At 36.9% G+C, this 20,236-nt stretch overlaps 1 protein-coding gene across 1 annotated transcript in view; it reads left to right on the top strand.

The window, feature by feature from the left end:
- Positions 1 to 20,236, top strand: part of LOC138708102 (uncharacterized) — a 186,653-nt gene that overhangs the window by 123,393 nt on the left and 43,024 nt on the right. The window contains exon 2 of the mRNA XM_069838289.1: positions 12,673 to 12,797. Coding sequence (XP_069694390.1) covers positions 12,673 to 12,797 — 125 coding nt within the window. The remainder of the gene's footprint in view (positions 1 to 12,672; positions 12,798 to 20,236) is intronic.

Genomic DNA, 20,236 nt, shown 5'->3' with positions numbered 1-20,236 from the left:
TGATATTTTAAACATGAATTAGCAACATTATTATGATGATGTATTTCTGCCACTACCGAACAACATTAATGAATGATCCAGTAGATAAAACGATAACATCATCATCATCTTTATCCATTCATCCATCCATCCATCCTCATGTAGACCTACATTCTTCGTTCATCAAAGTTTTCAAGTGCAAATATAAAATGAGCTCCTAAAAATTAGTAAGATGTATAAAAATTATCTAAGTACCAGCCGCCGCATTAGCAGTTTCGCTTTTGTTTACGATCATTCGCCCGGTCTGACTGCTACCTGTGTTGAACCGTTGCACGGTAAGGGAGGAGTGAAGGCTCTTCAGTTCACAGGTCGAGAGCGCTGTTCGACATCCCTGGTTTAGAATATTGCGTTTCATATTTTGCCTGTCATTGGTTACAAGTGATTATATGTACAGTAGCGTGTAAATTAATCCGAACAACGTAATTACTTATGCAAAAACACTCAAACGGGATAAAAAAAAAGGATCTAAACATACCTCAGTAATCTATGTGGCCTCCCTTGTTCCTAATAACAGCTCCGAGACGATTTGGCATGGATTCCACTAATTTCCCACAAATATTCTTCATTTCTTCATCGCGAAACCATACACCAATGAGGGCAGAAGTTATCTTCTCCTTTGTAGAACAATCCATTTTTTGCATTCTTCTTTTGCAAATTGACCACAAGTTCTCAATGGGGTTGATGTCGGGTGAGTTGCCTGGCCAGGGAAGTACCTGAATATTCTTCTTGTTGACGAATTCTGTAGTTTTTCGAGACGTATGGCGTGGTGCCAGGTCTTGTTGGAACACACCTCTGCCATCCGGAAATGATTTTTGCAGCTGGGGTACGATTCTGGTTTCCAATAACTGAATATATTTGTCAGAATTCCTCATTCCCTTGCTCCAGGCCCTTAATGTGTAAAACAATCCCAAAACATTACTTTAGGGGGGTATTTGGGTGCTTGTTGGAGATGAGCTGCTGTTACTTTTTCGGATCCTTTCCGTACGTAAGAAACACGGTGGCCGTGGACCTCGAAATGAGACTCATCGGAAAAAAGTACATTCTTCCAGTCATTCACTGTCCAATGTTGATGTAATTTTGCCCACATTAAGCGTTTTTTGCACATAACAGGGGTTAGCAGTTACTTCTTAATAGGCTTACGAGCCCTTCGTCCAGCTTCCAAAAGCCTACGCCGTACTGTTGTGACGTGAATATTCGCCCCAGTGGTAGCCATTAACTCGCGGGTTAAGTCGACAGCAGTTAGTCTAGGATTTAATTTACTTTTCCTGACAATTAAACGATCATCTGCAGGTGAAGTCTTCCTTTTCCGGCCACAGTTTCCTTTTTTCTGGGGTGTGATGGATCCAGTCTCCCTGTATCGTTTTATGATCGAATTAATAGTAGCCAAACCGATGTGACATTCTGCAGCAATTTGCCTCTGTGTCATAGAAGAATGTTCTGCTAATGTTATAATTTTAGACCGTTTTCGTGGAGTTGTATCCATTTGTGAAGACGACAGAATGTACACAGGATTGCAGTATTAAGTCTTCAGCACAACTGAAATGCTTATAAGTACAAAACGACAGGCAAAGTGTCACATATTATAAAAAAAATAATAACGACAGACCTTCAACAATGGAATTACACGTACTACAGTTGTCAATTAAAGCGGTATGAGCAGCTGTGAGGCCAACAATGACAGAAAATTAAAAAATATGTCGTGTTCGGATTAATTTGCACGCTACTGTATTATTTTATTATTAGTATTATGAATTCAAATTTATTATTATTGTAATTATTGAGTGTAAATACTTACCACTGTCACCGGGTATTTACCCATTTGCAGTGTAAATAAATACACAAAATATTTTCGTGCTGTGAAGTTCTAAAATGTTTGCAAACTAGTGTACCCGAACATAATTTTCAAGACCTTAATTTCTTTCACTTCCCTGGTCATATTATGACTTCACAAACGTGAAGTGTTTGGAACTGACCGCAACTAGGAAAGACTGACACGAGAGAGTGCGAATCAGGAAAAAGTCGTTCGTACCTTGAATTGCAATGAGTTATTACTTATTCCGTTTTCAGTTTAAAGTTTCCGTAATTAGATGGACCCTGTAGTTCGTCATTGCGCAGTATTGAAGCATGCATTCGGCTCAACCTCTTAACTCGATAAAATTTAGATGTCACTAATGAAGACTTCTTTCGCATTCGTCGCCTAGCATTAATCGTAGTTAGGCATATAAATGGACCTGTCGAAACGACAAGGTTCTGGCATTCGTCTGGAATCTACAAGACGTCCCTTATAGGCCTATATTAATGCATTATTTGCTGATGTCGTCGGCTCACGTACGAAAGCAAACACGCACTCAGTCTGAACAACTAACAATAAATCTGCTGGAGATCAAACTCGGACCGCCTATATGGAAACTAGCGCGATAGTGCTTGAGGTTATAATACTTTTATCACCTACAAATAAGATTATCTGGGATAAATTATTTACGGGTAAAGCTAAATCATTAATATAATCCAGACACTAAACTGGACCAAAAATTGATCCCTGAGGAACGCCTCTAATAATTTTCATAAATTCTGAGTGAGTAACTTTATAAATATTTCCCCTCTCATAGCTGTATTTCTGTAATTGGACACAGATGTCCGCAAAAGCAATCTCGTCCAAAAGCAGAAAAGCAATCCATGAAAAGCTTTCGTCCTAGGCAGTCAAAATAGAGTCAATCCCATTTCGATTTTTGTGGGTGTTCTCTGATATTGAGGATCATCAGTGTGGTTTTAGGCGTAATAGATCGAGTATTGATCAGATTTTTTGTATTCGACAGATATTGGAGAAAAAATGGGAGTATAATGGTACAGTACATCAGTTATTCATAGATTTAAAAAAGGCATATGATTCGGTTAGGAGAGAAGTATTATATGATATTCTTATTGAATTTGGTATTCCCAAGAAACTAGTTCGATTAATTAAAATGTGTCTCAGTGACACGTACAACAGAGTCCGTATAGGCGAGTTTCTATCTGATGTTTTTCCAATTCACTGTGGACTAAAGCAAGGAGATGCACTATTACCTTCACTTTTTAACTTTGCTCTAGAACATGTCATTAGGAAAGTTCAGGTTAACAGACAGGGTTTGGAATTGGACGGGTTACATCAGCTTCTTGTATATGGGGATGACGTGAGTATGTCAGGAGAAAATCCACAAACGATTAGGGAAAACACGGAAATTTTACTTGAAGCAAGTAAAGAGACAGGTTTGGAAGTAAATCCCGAAAAGACAAAGTATATGATTATGTCTCGTGACCAGAACATTGTACGAAATGGAGATATAAAAATTGGAGATTTCTCCTTCGAAGAGGTGAAAAAATTCAAATATCTTGGAGGAAAAGTAACAAATATAAATGACACTCGGGAGGAAATTAAACGCAGAATAAATATGGGAAAGGCCTGTTATTATTCGGTTGATAAGCTTTTGTCATCTAGTCTGCTGTCAAAAAATCTGAAAGTTAGAATTTATAAAGCAGTTATATTACCGGTTGTTCTGTATGGTTGTGAAACTTGGACTCTTACTTTGAGAGAGGAATAGAGATTAAGGGTTTTTGAGAATAGGGTTATTAGGAAAATATTTGGGGCTAAGAGGGATGAAGCTACAGGAGAATGGAGAAAGTTACACAACGCAGAACTTCACGCATTGTATTCTTCACCTGACATAATTAGGAGCATTAAATCCAGACGTTTGAGAGGGCATGTAGCACGTATGGGCGAATCCAGAAATGCATATTGTTAGTTGGGAGGCCGGAGGGAAGAAGACCTTTGGGGAGGCCGAAACGTAGATGGGAGGATAATATTAAAATGGATTTGAGGGAGATGGGATATGATGATAGAGAGTGGATTAATCTTGCACAGGATAGGGACCTATGGCGGGCTTATGTGAGGGCAGCAATGAATCTCCGGGTTCCTTAAAAGCCATTTGTAAGTAAGTAAGTGGGTGTTCTCTGAACATTGACTTAGATTTCGAAAATTCGCTTCTTTGTTCCCTGACCATGGCATACGTTAAGTTGGTCACACGGGCAAACTCAGGTTAAATAGACTGGAATCAAATTTCGAGTATATTCTCTTCCAATTTCCAGAAACATTCTTTTCTACGAATATTGTTGAAATTGTAGATGACATCGGTCCCCTATTGAATGACGAGCGGATAGCTTTTTGTTAGAACTTCCATCGAAATAACTAAGTAGAATTAGGTTTATTTTTTAATAAAATTTTATGGATCAAGCGAAGCTTGTTATGAACTACGCAGTCATCGAATTTTTCATCTTTATGACAGAATTCTTACACAAATTTCTATGGTCTACTTCAATATATGACTATCGACACACAGCTGTAGCTATCCCTTGTTCCCGTCAGGAAAGATTAGAACTGAACATAAATTATACGCACACCACTTTCACTACGAAAGTCCTGCAAACACTTTCCACATATTTTTTTCTGATTGATTTATTGTCTCCGTTTATTGGACTTCACAACTCAAAACGTTATTTAACATCCGAGACGTAAAGGACAGAATAAGAATTGAAGAGGAAGGGATATTAAAGAATAAGTTCCTAGCTTATTTCTACTTTCCGCTGAAGAATTCTTAGCCAGGTGCACTGGATTATATGAACGTGTTGCTGGGAGAATATTTAACTGTGATCTCCAAGTTAAGTTCAACGGTGGAGATCATATTTAACTGAGGATTCTAGAGTTAGAGCTCGACTATGGAGATCCTGTTAAAATATGAGCTCCTAGGACAGATCTCGTAATTTCTTTTTCCTTTTCCCCATTTCATTTATTGTATTCCATAGATCTTACATTAACATTGAAGCTTTAAGCTGTGGAACATGTCAAGTGTTATGTAGTTTTTTTGCCGAGATGAGGTGAGGCCGAAAATTCCCCATAGAATTGACATTCGCATTACGGTTGGGAAAAATCTCGGAAAAACCCAACAAGGTAATCAGCCCAAGAGGGAATTTAACCCAAACCAGAGCTCAAAATCTCGTGGACTCCGTCGGAAAATATTACCTAGAAATAAGCTAATTGTTGAGCTCCAAAAAGTTATGAATGAACATTTAGATGGGAGAAAAGATATTCTTTCACGAAAGTGATGATGATGATGATGATGATGATGATGATGATGATGATGATGATGATGATTTTGTGCCTCCACAAGATGATTCATTCAGCGATTCTACAGATAATAGTGAGATTGAAAACACTGCAGAAATATCATTTGAAAATAAAGAAACAGGCAGATTTTATCATAATTGTACTAGATGATTCAGAATCTGAAGATCAACCAAAACGTCGCTGATGTTAAATAAAGCATGTAAGGAAAACAGGAGTATCGGTAAATGCCTACATTGCAATAAAATGGTATGCGGTAAATGTACTAAAAATGTGTTTGATCATCGAATTTGCATCAGATTACAATTATCTGTCAGTTTGATGTTTATAATACAGTAAAACCTCGTTAATCCGGACCCCGATAAATGGACTTCGCTTAATCCGGACAGGCAAAGAAGATGAGTTTGTAAAAATTAAATAACCTTATATATAATAAAAGTAATATAATACAGTTATATGAACACTTTTTAATGATTGAATAAAATTAATAAAATCAGTTAAAAACCATACATGTTTCGGAGGAATGCTCCTCCATCTTCAGTGGTAGTACCACGACGCCGGTATAGATGTTCAACCGCGTAACGTCTTCCTTAAGCTACGTTACGCGGTTGAACATCTATACCGGCGTCGTGGTACTACCACTGAAGATGGAGGAGCATTCCTTCGAAACATGTATGGTTTTTAACTGATTTTATTAATTTTATTCAATCATTAAAAAGTGTTCATATAACTGTATTATATTACTTTTATTATATATAACTATCTTACTCATGAACACTGTTGCATCTGACCTAACTTATGTAATTTAATTAAATAACCTTGTTTTAAGACTTAAATATACTTGAAACCAACTTCCGCAGCAAGAGTTCCTACTGGTGCAGAGTCAGGTCCTTCGGGCACATCATCATAAGTATAGGTATCACGTATGTACTGCAGTGTATGCAGGGGCGGACGCAGGATTTTTTTTGGGGGAGGGATTTGAGGAGATAGTAAAAATGGATTAATGAGAAATAAGTTTATATACTCACAATTTGTTTCCGAGTCACAAACATTTACAAGTTGGCCTGAGTAGCGTAGTCGTGTTAGCGTTCTGTGCTCGAAGTTGCGGGTTCTACTCCAACCCAGCTCGATGGCATTTAAGTGTGTTTAAATGCGACAGGCCTCATATCAGTCGATTTACTGGCATGTAAAAGAAGTCCTAAGGGAAAAAATTCCGGCACACCGACGACGCTGATATAACCTCGGCAATTGCGAGCGTTGTTAAATAAACCATAATTTTTTTTAATTTTAACATTTACGATGACTGCAATACAAAAACAATGACAGAATGACATTTACAGAAGAAGGCGACGAGGCTTCTTAGACAGTTCATCCAGTACTTCATGAGCTTTTACTTCTACATTTTTATGTATATACATCAAGGCCAGTCCATTTAATCTGTCTGCTCCCATCGTGTTCCTCAACTAAGCCTTCAAATACCGCAATGTTGGTGTTGCTGTAGTTACACGCAACGTGCAGAAAAGTTTCAGCGCCTTGCGAGTGCAGGGAAAAATAATTTAATTGCACTGTTCAAAGATGATATAAAATCAGTAGGTATTAGGTGAAGATTTTTCTGATCAAGGAAATTTCTTCTCCACATCTTCAATTCATTGAAGAAAGACTCTGGTGATGCATCAACATCATTGGGCCACTGATTTACTATAGCCTCAACAGCAGTTTCTAAATCTTCATCTGATGCTCGCACTATGTTTTTAGGCAGAAAAGTTTGTGTGGGCTTTAGGATTCCCTTATGATTTAAAAACCTGCCCTTGAGCTGACTAATGAAGTAGTCTAAGAAGAGAAGGAAAATTAAAAGCCTAAAATACTCTTCATCACTCTCTGTCTTAAAATAAGAACCCTGTGTTTGTCTTCCTGCAATTCTTGGAATTTAACATTTTAGCAAAGAGAATTTATGTGGAAAACTCTCTAATTCCTATGTACATTCACGAATTAGAATTAACATTATTTTTGTTTCTTGTTTCGTATTTTTCACAAAATTTCAGGAGGGGATATATCCCCTTAATCCCCCCCCCTTGCATCCGCCCCTGAGTGTATGTACATTTTATTGTACTGTATAATGTCTTTAGGCCTATGACCTTTAAATACATCATAATAAAAGTGTTTTGTTGCTATAAATGGAGTTTTAATGCACTTTAATGTTCTTTTAGGTTATTTCAAATAATCCGGACTTTCGTTAAACCGGTCAACTTATCTCCAATTAGTCTTGATTAGCGAGGTTTTACTGTACTGGATTTTCATTTCTCTTAAAGTACAATTTCTTGTACGATCAATTTTTGTCACATTGAAGTTAATTGTTAATTATTTCAATTTGTATATTCCTACTAAAATGTTATAATGTATCAATGTAAAGTTAGATATAAGTACTGAAATAAAAGAACATAATATCTTGTCAATAGAGGGGGGATTTAAATGCACTAAGAGTAGTGAATATATGCATGAATTTATGCAGTAAAAACGTTGGAAAATATGCTCCGAAATTGAGAAATATGCACCACAAAAGTCTTCATTTTCAGTGTAATTCACAATTTTCTCATAAATTTATTCAAGTAATAAATGTAATGCATTAATAATAACTTGCTGAAATTTCAAAATTTAAGGACAAAAGAAATGATCATGAACAGAGTGAAAAATGCGAGGGGAACAAAATTGCGCTTTGTAAATGACCTTAGTTACGAAGTAAGAAGAAGAAGAAAATTATTGTTACCATATCTGAAAACAGCGAGAAGTAAAGGACATTTTGCGATCATGATCGATGATAAATTGAGAATCAATGATAAAGTGTACGTTCTCGAATACTGTGAAAAGAATTGTGGCAAACCAGAGTTTTGGACTGAAATCGAGCAAAGCCAGGTGAATCAAGGCGCAGTGAAACAGAGGTTCAATGAACGTGAAAATATGCATACGTCAAGGCAGCACGCTAGGAAGAATGAAAAAATGCAAACGACACAAAACTTAAATATCAATGAAACGAGAGATATACAATGTCGGTATCTGACGCCTACTTCGAGTACGAAACAGCTGACCAGAATAAACCAAGGAGGAAAACAAAACGTGAAGCAGATACCAAATACTGCGGACGAAGGATTAGGGAAACTGCTGGAAGTGTCTGAGGTCAGGAGCATAGACAAGACTAATGGAGGAAATGCAAGAGAAGACATGAGAAGAACGAGTGAAGGAATGAAGCGACTACCAGATATTAGTGATTGTGAGGACAGAATAGATAGGGCTTTGGAGAGGTTATTAGCGAAGAAGAAGAGTGCTAAAAAGTGAGTACAAGAAAGTTAGGGGTGGCAAAAGTGTAAGAAAAGGAACAGAGAAGAAAGTGTTAAGTGTAAAAAGATAGTGTAAGAGTGTAATAAGATAGACTATCAAACAATGAATACAAGACATTAAAGTGAAAAAAAAAACATCTGAACAAATGTGAAGTGGAATGAGAGAGAAATTGCAAGTGTAATTAAGTGAATTCGATATTTCATGTTTTTCAATGTTAGGGGTCGGGATTAGTATCAGGGGTACTATAACTGTAGGAGTATTATAGAAATAAATATATGGAAAGAGGTAATGAAATAGGAAATTTAGGAGTGAAGCGAAGAGAAAGGGATCAATACGTAAATAAACAGAAGATAGAATAGTAGAAGAAAAGTGATGTAAGTGTAAATAGAGTAAACGGAAAAGTCAGCAAATAAGGTAGGAGAAAATAGCGGGAAAACAATGATTAGAGTAGGTAGGATTTGAGGGTAGAGAAGAAAATAAATAAATAACGCAAATTATTAAGGAAGGTATATGCAATATTTAATAGGTAAGTGAGAAATGGAAGGGAGACAGTCTAGGTAGGAGGGAGAGAATAAAAGAGGATAGAGAGGGAAGGACATATAGCAATTCAGTTACAACAGAATATTAGAAAGTAATCAAGAAATACTCGGCAAAGAATACATTAATAGAAAAGAGTTGCATGTATTAAAGGGATGGTGGATCGAAAAAAAGAAATGTGAAGGTCCACCTTAACTGTGAATTGTAAAGTTGACTGACAAATATCCTACCATAATGCATTAATGATAAAAATGGAACGATGTTATTCTTTCATTGAATTTATTTGGTAATTAAATTATAATTAGGTCTACTTATACACAATCTCATTAGTCATGTGCTCATTTCATTAATCATTATATTCATTATATCAAATGTCATTCACCAATCACTTCATGATCATTTGATCAGTTGTTTTTGTTACAATACACAATTAAATATTTCTTCAAATTTTCTTACAAAAAAAGACATTAAAATTACTGTAAATAACATAACAAAAATATTTACTGCAGAGTTATATTGATATTATAATTTATAGGCCTAACGTAATAAAAATTTATAATAAAATTAACTCACATTTTTGTCTCAGACTTGGCAGAGGACAATGTCATCCGTTGATAATGTAGGATTCCCCTCAATCCACTATTTAAGCAGATATGTTTTGCTACTTTCTTCCTTCGGCATTAGGGGAGAATTGACTAGTATCGGACATCGGGCAATATCGGACAGTGATGTTTCTTTCATCTACCACCAGATGTTAGTACAGTGATGTTTCTTTCATCTATCACCAGATGGTAGTAGCAGTGTTCAGATGTCGCATACAGAAACGTAACCATGTCACTTAGGTACTACCATCTGGTGGTAGTGAAAGAAACATCACTGTCCGATGTCCGATACTACCCAACTCTCCCCTATGTCTGTTCAGTCACACTTACAAAATGACAGTGATCAAGAAATTGGCAAGAATTTAAACTACAGAGAAAGAAACATTTAAGTTAAAAGGCGAGTTCCGACCACAAAAAACTGTCCATTGTTGGAAGCACGTTCTTGGTGCTTTACCTTGCGACATCAGTTTTGCTTACTGATTTGTAAAGATTTATAACTGCTATCTGTCCCAATCAGGCGGTGTTACATACATAAAGAAATGCCGGTTTGGATGTAAACATATTGAATTGTCTTGAAATTTAAACTTGTGTTTTCAGTTTTATTACATGTTATTTTCGCAGTTATGGAACAATTTTTAAAATTTCAACGATAAGGAATGATTGTCGTTGCGTTGGAGTAGAGGGTTTCAAACAATGAACAGTTAATATTTAAATGTAGGTTTGAGAAATCATTCATTAGTAGGGCTGGGATTTTGATGACCTATAAATCATGAAAAAATGTCCTAAAAACAATGCATTTATGAACTAAGAATCTTTCAAAAATGCTCTAAAATTGATCTTACATAATTGGCTTAGTAGCAATATTAATATTTAGACTTGTAATTAAATTAAATTCTAGTACCAACATTGAAGCTTATTTAATTTTAATTAATTGTTCTAAGTAGTACACTTTAATTATTTTACCTCATGTGATTCCATATAGTCCACCACAAGGCCACTCTTATCCGGAACTAACAGGTATAGAGAAGTCTATATTGAAGGGGTGGTTGGACTGATCCATTATGTGGTGGTGTACTACGTTAAAATGGCAATATTTGTGTAGAAAAACGATTAAAATGATATAAAAAATAATGGGTATTAATTGAAAAAATGTGTAGAGAAAATATCAAAGGAAATAAAGAATACTTTACATTAATAATGGGGATTTATGACCAAAACTAAATGAAAATACACCAAAAATGACCGAATAAAAAAAATGTCCTAACAAACATGTTTTAAAACACTCACTTTATCACATAACATATACAGTAATATTAAAGCAGCAATGTTTCTGACTTACCAGAAAAAAATATGCAATTTCATCAAAATCCTAGCCCTATTCATTAGTAACGATCTTCGGGTAAAAAGTGTAATACAGGGACATCATTTTATTTTTACTAACATTTTTAATATTAACCTGTCTATACCTTTAGAGAACCGGAAACACCGCTTGCTCCCCCCTCCAAGACTGGAGTTCGATGATACTGGCGTAAAACACAAATCACTCTACTAGGTATAGGAAGGAAGAAAAGTAGTTCATCCATTTACGTAAACTAGGAAATATCGCGATTTTGAGTTTGATAATTTTCATTAGGTTTTTCTTTAATCAAAGTACAGTACTGTATTAAGAATAAGTGTTTTTACTCACGAAGTGAGTTATCCATGCGAACGTATTCATTATGCAGTGTATATTATACTGTCTACAGCACATTAGCGTACAATATAGAGAAAGAAGTTAAATTGAAAAATAATCATAATATGAATATTTGAACACAATTTTGAAAATGGTGGCCGTTCATTTCGATACAGGCTTCAGTTCTTTTGTGCATATTATCGCACTATAGACTATTGCATCTAATTCCAATTGCCAGTTTCGTCCTTCGTACTAGTAACTCATGTTGAAATAATTCTGTACCTACTCTACGTACTGTAAATTCAATCTTCACTTCTGCCCGACCCGAAAATATAAAATTACTCAGACATGCTATGCTATCTACTGTTCGTCCAAGTGGTTATGCCGCAGGATTGTAGAAAGGGAGGAAATCACGTGACAGTTAATTACTTAACGAGGCCCTTTTATTTAACTTAAATTAAACAGCTGTGTAATATTACGTAAACTTCCAATTCCTAAGAGAAATTAATGTTTTCAGAAAAGAGCTAAGACAGCCCAGCTATTACAGAGGGGCGAGCAGAAGCAGGTGGGGAAATCGGGATGCGACGTAGGCAAACGGACAGTACCTGTGCGAAAATATGGTTCAATATTGAAAGCTCTTTCGTCACTGGAAAACGCGAACATATTTCTGGAACGTACTATACTCAGTAACTCAGTACTGCTTACTATCTGCGGTCTTGGTTCTGTGTGGAGTTGGAACTTCCTTAGTGGAAGGGGTGGGAGTGAAGTACATTCAAAAACTCAGGTACAATAAAAATTGAAGCAAAAATAAAATGATGTCCCTGTATATCCATCCATATTCAAATATTTGAGAAATATGCACTAACCCCCCGAATATGCATTTATATGCACTATAAAACTTCCCCCCTTGATTCCTCATAGCATGAAACACATTCCTCTGATACTTTAACCTTCAAGGATTAAAACATGCAAATAATGCCAAAAACCGTCTTCTACTTATCAGTGTATTAAATGTTACAGTCCGGGTTAAATTGACCCTTTTGAGCGTCCTAGGTGAACAGAAACTGCGGGCGTCCCAGTGTTAACAAGCGCGTACACATATCCTTCGGATTGTTCGCGAATGTCAGTCAGGAACACTCCTTGCTCTTTACACGTCACTTTCTCATTTCGCTAGAACGAACAACTTTCCTACTTAAGTTTCTGAACTCGTCTTCCACCCGAAATTCTGTAATAGCTATAAGCTATAACAAAGTCGTTTGCAGTATACTTGCGTGAAGCCATGAACTTTACTTTCTTAGCCGTGTTATTAAATGTTACTTGCGCCCTTGTTCCAGTTTACCATTGCTACTGGGGGTGATCTTCGGTGTAGTGGCAGCCGTCATCCTAGTCACTATTGTCTCCTGCTGCTTTTGCTCCTGCTGTATCGTTTACAAGAAGCGACAACCCCGTATCAATGGCGGTGAGTACAGTTCTGTTTCTCCTCGACTTAGGCAGGACGGACACGGACTCAGAAGGTAATGACTTGTTGTCCATGACACATTTATTAATTAATTTTATATTATTTCCGAACTTAGTCTAGAGGTGAATTCTCAGTGTGTGTGTGAGAACGAGAAATGTGTAAGGTCAATAATAAACCGAACTTCTTAGACTACTGCTGAACGAAGAAATGTACGCGGTTGAGACAGAGCAGTGATATTATTGGGCACGTCTAGACATACTTCTTGCTGTGCATATCATCTCTCATTCGTTCCTAGCTTGATGAGTTAGTAAACAAAGCAGTATGATGAAAAAAATCAACAACCTCAAATTTGTTTATAATTGTATATTTAACTCTGTGTCGTATACAGGAAGCGTGAGCAATATTATTTATCCACATGCTATCGTGTTAATATTAAAAAGAACTAAAATTCATTGTTTTCAACAAACAAATATTTTCAAATAATATTCTTATATTTTTTTTTATATTTAGTATGTTATTTTACGACGCTATTTCAACAGCTTAGGTTCTTTAGCTTCTGAATGAGATGAAGGTGATAATGCCGGTGAAATGAATCCGGGGTCCAACACCGAAAGTTACCCAACATTTGCTCATACTAGGTTGAGGGAAAACCCCGGAAAAAACCTCAACCAGTTAACTTGCCCGGACCTGGAACCGAACTCGGGCCACCTGGTTTTGTGGCTAGACGCGCTAACCGTTACTCCACAGGTGTGGACCTTTTCTTATATGAATAATCAAAAATTATTTTCTAAGGTATCATTAGAAAGCTCTGGATGAGGCTTAATAGAATATTTTTAGTGCAGCTGCATGAAATTGTACCTGAAGGAATTAAATTATGATTATTTATTTATTTATTTATTTATTTATTTATTTATTTATTTGTCTGTCTATGTCTGTTTGTCATTTATTTATATATTTATTTATTCATTTATTCATCTATTTATGTTTTTTGTTTTTGGTTTTGTCTTGTTTGCTCGTTCGTTCGTCCATGCGCGCGTTAATCTGTTTATTTATTTATTTATTTATTTATTTATTTATTTATTTATTTATATATCAATATGTGTGTCTGCCTATCTATCCCTCTATCTATATCTAGTATATCTCTATATCAATAAACATATACAGAGTACGATGAAAGAGTAACGGAACGGAGAAAAATTATATATATATATATATATATATATATATATATATATATATACAGAGTGAATAGAAAATTGAGTACCGGGTCCTTCCCGAGGGTAAAAGGCGGTCAGAGCGTGGTGCCGACCACACCACCTCATTCTAGTGCCGAGGTCATGGAAAGCATGGGGCTCTACCTCCATGCCCCCCCAAGTGCCTTCATGGCATGTTACGGGGATACCTTTTTTACCTTTTTTACGGAGTGAATAGTAAATGCCCTCTTCCAAGACAGGAGTGTGATAGAGGATACCGCAGCTATGAAATTCGATATGGGAACCGTCATGATACGATGATTGGTTATGGAGATAACAGAGACAATACCTAGAAATCAAATGGGGTCATAGTTACTTTTGGTCCATAGCGCGTAGTGATTAGTGTTAAATAACAAGAACACAACAACGATGTCCCTGAAATGGTCGGATTTCTTGGTTTCAGCGGAAGAACTGAGACGAAAATAATCTGTAACTGGTTTGTCTTCAAGTACTGTACTGTGAGTTCCTGTGCAATGTCACAGTTCAAACTGATGTTACAATACATATCTGTTTTGCATTATGAAGTAAGGTAAGTACGTGATGTTTACATTGCTTACTTCAAACACGCCGGTTTTCAAAGCGTGCTGCGCGACCCACCCGTTGTCGACGTTGAACTAAATCCTACCAAACCTGTGTGCGCGATGCTTGGAATGACGAAATTGAAATTTGTAAGTGCAGAATGTTCGACGAAGACATGTGGGAGTTACAGTCTGAACTTAAGCCCGTGCATACAGAAGCGTTTCCCACGGAAATAATACTTCCCCATTAGTCATTTGTGAAAATTGCAAGATAGAGTATTGTTTTTATCTTATTTATGTATGTTTGGATGTGGTCTCTTACGCCCTGTTCTTCGAAAACGGCATTTAGTATTCACCCATTATATCTATCTATCTATCTATCTATCTATCTATCTATCTATCTATCTATCTATCTATCTATCTATCTATCTATCTATCTATCTATCTATCTATCTATCTATCTATCTATCTATCTATCTATCTATCTATCTATCTATCTATCTATCTATCTATCTATCTATCTATCTATCTATCTATCTATCTATCTATCTATCTATCTATCTATCTATCTATCTATCTATCTATCTATCTATCTATCTATCTATCTATCTATCTATCTATCTATCTATCCGTTTACCTGTTCAAATTACCTATTTATTTCTACCTATTTATTTAAATTGTAGGAATTTAACTTAACTTACTGTCCGTCGGAGTGGTTATGTCGCACTCCGGTCTCCCTCCACATGTTTCTGCTGGCCAGGATTTAAGCCACTGTCGCATTTTGCTACTCGACTTCTAAAAATGCAACAAACTTTGAATGTAATTGTGCAAAAATGCGGCTACCACATCGAACTTCAGAAACGAAGATGGTAATGGAGAAAATGAAATCAGAGATGTATTTGAACTAATCTGAATTTAAATGAAATGCTAATGACATGGACAATGTTCAAAAAGGTATTGAGCAATAGATGTTGAGGAATTGATTTCAAAGAGTTGCTGCAATTCATGTAAGTTAAGTGAACTCTGCCAACAATAAATCTTGAGAGGCTTACTAATAAAGAATTTCAATATTTAGTGCCGATAAAATAACATACTTTAATGTGATGTAAATTCAGCAGTAATTGATTCTAAACATATCTACGTCTAATTATTTAATTACATAAGTATATCTAGAGTGTGATAAAATGGATTGAAAGTAACAAAACTCCAAGAAACAAATTACATAACTTTTCGTTTCTGCATACTTTATTAATTTTATCTTTCTGCACAATTATAATATTGCACAGGCATTTCGCAATTTGCACAGATATAATTTTTCACTTGTGCATTTTTGCGACAATTATTTATTTTCTAGCTTAAACCTACTGCTAGCCCCTGTGTAAAGGCTAGTGGCAGGCCGGTCTTAGCTATTTCCTGCAAACATTTGCTGTTCGGAATAGGATTCCATGTAATATTATAAAACTCTTTAAAGTAACTTAAAGAAAAGAGTCCCGTTAAGTAATTCTCACGTGATTTCCCCCGTTTTGATGACACTGAGACATAACCACTCGGACGGACAGTAGATCTAATCCAGTGGTCATCAGCACTCACTGAAATGGGTAAAGGGTAAGCGAAGCCGTCCCGTGTGCCCAGTCGTGCAGCAGGAAGAGGTAGAGAGCATACCCGCTAGTAACTACGAGTGCACCATAGTGCAGTGTATTCTCCGCGGGTAAGAGACGCTAGTCCCAGGGTACTCTCTGCTGATTACCGCGGTCTAATCATTTAGAATATTCTCTGAGAATCCTTGCAATGGTGCAAAGTAGGGCTAAATGTCCTGAATTTATGCATATTTTTCTTCTGCTACCTCTACTTCAATTCATGCCCTTAGCATTTTGCACGCTTTTAATTGAGTTCTTTGTTTTCCATTCTAAATGACCTCGAAAACAATATCTTGAAATAATATACAGTGGAGCTCCACAAATAGACGCTCACTCTCGTATACTTCACGATACAAGGTAAGTCAACGCATCCTGTCCCGTGCTGCACAGGGCTAACCAGTTGAACCAGTGCAGTAGTGTGCAGATACTCGTACACGTTGGCAGCAAGGCAGGGAACAAAAAGTGTGTACTTATGTTGAAGCAGAAGTTACAAATATTGGAACGATTTAAAAAGGTGAATCAGTAAGAGCCATCGCTCAAAACTTTGATATTTTTATCAGAACAGTGCATGGAATAAAACAAAATTCATCTGAACACGAGGCATTCTGTAATGATTATAAGAAGCTTTGTTAGTATCAGTTGATTGTAGGATGAAAACACAGCTTAATTTCCTAAATTTAATCAATAAGGATGATTTATGTTCTCTCATGAAGGGTATACACCATTTTAATAGTACATTATGCAACGAGCCTATAATGGTAGTAATTAAGACGCAAGTATGATTGTTTATGAAATGAGCGCAAGCGAGTTTCATAATTTTCATAAGAGCGTTTTAATTACCATTATAGGCAAGTTTCATACGACTTTTTATGCTCGACCATATTTCTAACTTGAAAGTATTCAAAATTATGGTTATGTGCGAACTGACCTGAATTGTGAGATGTGCGCAGACGCGATAGTACTGATTTTTTCAGAGGCCGAATTTCATTGATCTTGGCACAGAATAAGATTAACATTACTCTGGTATAACCTGAAAATTGATTTAGAATTGAAAAACGAGATGACAAATTGAATTTATTTGAATATTACTTACAATTAAATCTAATTATTATAGTAACAGAACATAACCTTCTGCGACAGTATTGGATTTCCAGCCTCCGTGACTTTTCGCTAATTCTCTTTCGATTGCATATCCGAGAATAATCGATACTTGCGGCTTTATAACGGTACAAAGCTGACTTGTCATTGGCTGAGGTTTTATAACGGTACAAAGCTGACTTGTCATTAGCTGAACACCTGTACTTTAATGAGTAGGTGTACTTTAATGACATGCATTAAAGGACTGCTACCAGGTGTATAATTACTACATTTCGGCATGGTCGAGCATGAAATAATTTAATACATGAACACAACTATTACAAGAAATGCTCAATAAGTTTTTATAGCTTTATTCTCTTCAGCTCTAATCAACAATAACAATAATCCAGGTTGCCAGGCGACGATAAAAAAGAAATGATACGAAAACAAATGAATGAGGTGTATAAACAAGTGAATGCTCTTTCATATTTAAGTATAAAAATATAGGGGTGCCATTTGAAATTTCAAAGTGGGAGTGGCTGTGGTTGGGAGGTGAAATCTAAAATACAATTAAGCCTTGTTTAAGACTTCTCCCTCAGTATCTGTTTTTTTTTTTTTTGTTTAAATTGAATTCAATTTAATTAACTAGTTATTTAGAGTGGGAAGTTTTGAAATGAAACCCCTGTAAAAACATTTAGAAAGATTTTCCTCCAGAAGTTTGTTTTATGTTTCAGATGTATCACGTATATGTTACACTCAATCACGGATTTGTTTCGTTATATATTTTGCATATACTACACTATATTACAGTTGAACCTCTAGTATCCGTAGTAATGAAGGAGGTGGACTGGACGGTTAATCGAAAACATCGGATAATCCGTACCATAAAATATTTGCATAATTTCATATTACAGTCTCATAATATTCCTCCGTAGTTTGTGTTTAACATGCTAGATAGTGAATCAGAAGTTCACTAATTTAATTCTGGTTGTCAACGACGAGTTTATAAGGGCCAAGGAAGTTCTTATGATGGTTGTTTGCGGAAGGATAGGAATAGTAGAGCGCCCTTGTTGTAGATCTACATACGTTATACAGTTTATCCTTATTTTTCATTACATCGCGCACAGTTGTAACGCCAATCACGTATTCCGATGCGAAATGAGCCGCGGTTTTTCTTTTCCCAAACCTCTCAATTATTTGTATTTTTATTTCGATACTTAGCAAAATACTGTTGATGAAAGAGTACGATGAAAGAGTAGAGGAACGGAGAAAAATTCTCTCCTGCGCCGGGATTTGAACCCGGGTTTCCAGCTCTACGTGCTGACGCTTTATCCACTGAGCCACACCGGATTCCACCCCGGCGTCGGAAGAATCGTCTCAGTTTTAAGTTCCGACTCCTGGGTTCCCTCTAGTGGCCGCCCTCTGCACTACGTCATAGACATCTATGAATCTAGGACCGAAGTCCACACATGTGCTGAGGTGCACTTGTTATGAGTGACTAGTTGGCCGGGATCCGACGGAATAAGCGCCGTCTTAAATCACGAAATGATTTACGCATATCATATATATTATTATAATGTACCGAAGTACATATGATATTTCCATGCAGATATTCTGCGTCACCATACGATGAAAGGGTAATGGAACGGAGAAAAATTCTCTCCGGCGCCGGGATTTGAACCCGGGTTTTCAGCTCTACGTGCTGACGCTTTATCCACTAATTTTTCTCCGTTCCATTACTCTTTCATCGTATGATGACGCAGAATATCTCCATGGAAATATCATATGTACTTCGGTACATTATAATAATATAATTATATGATATGCGTAAATCACTTCGTGATTTAAGACGGCGCTTATTCCGTCGGATCCCGGCCAACTAGACACTCATTACGAGTGCACTTCAGCACATATGTGGACTTCGGTCCTAGGTTCATAGATGTCTATGACATAGTGCACAGGGCGGCCACTAGAGGGAAGCCAAGAGTTGGAACTTAAAACTGAGACGATTCTTCCGACGCCGGGGTGGAATCCGGTGTGGCTTAGTGGATAAAGCGTCAGCACGTAGAGCTGAAAACCCGGGTTCAAATCCCGGCGCCGGAGAGAATTTTTCTCCGTTCCATTACTCTTTCATCGTATGATGACGCAGAATATCTGCATGGAAATATCGTATGTACTTCGGTACATTATAATAATATATATGATATGCGTAAATCACTTCGTGATTTAAGACGGCGCTTATTCCGTCGGATCCCGGCCAACTAGTCACTCATTACGAGTGCACCTCAGCACATGTGTGGACTTCGGTCCTAGATTCATAGATGTCTATGGCGTAGTGCAGAGGGCGGTCACTGGAGGGAACCCAAGAGTTGGAACTTAAAACTGAGACGATTCTTCCGACGCCGGGGTGGAATCCGGTGTGGCTTAGTGGATAAAGCGTCAGCACGTAGAGCTGAAAACCCGGGTTCAAATCCCGGCGCCGGAGAGAATTTTTCTCCGTTCCATTACTCTTTCATCGTATGATGACGCAGAATATCTGCATGGAAATATCATATGTACTTCGGTACATTATAATAATATATATGATATGCGTAAATCACTTCGTGATTTAAGACGGCGCTTATTCCGTCGGATCCCGGCCAACTAGTCACTCATTACGAGTGCACCTCAGCACATGTGTGGACTTCGGTCCTAGATTCATAGATGTCTATGACGTAGTGCAGAGGGCGGCCACTGGAGGGAACCCAAGAGTTGGAACTTAAAACTGAGACGATTCTTCCGACGCCGGGATGGAATCCGGTGTGGCTTAGTGGATAAAGCGTCAGCACGTAGAGCTGAAAACCCGGGTTCAAATCCCGGCGCCGGAGAGAATTTTTCTCCGTTCCATTACTCTTTCATCGTATGATGACGCAGAATATCTGCATGGAAGTATCATATGTACTTCGGTACATTAT

The sequence above is a fragment of the Periplaneta americana genome, chromosome 10 (genome assembly GCF_040183065.1).
Source record: "Periplaneta americana isolate PAMFEO1 chromosome 10, P.americana_PAMFEO1_priV1, whole genome shotgun sequence".
NCBI classification, from domain to species: Eukaryota; Metazoa; Arthropoda; class Insecta; order Blattodea; family Blattidae; genus Periplaneta; species Periplaneta americana.
This window is presented reverse-complemented; position numbering and strand designations above follow the sequence as displayed.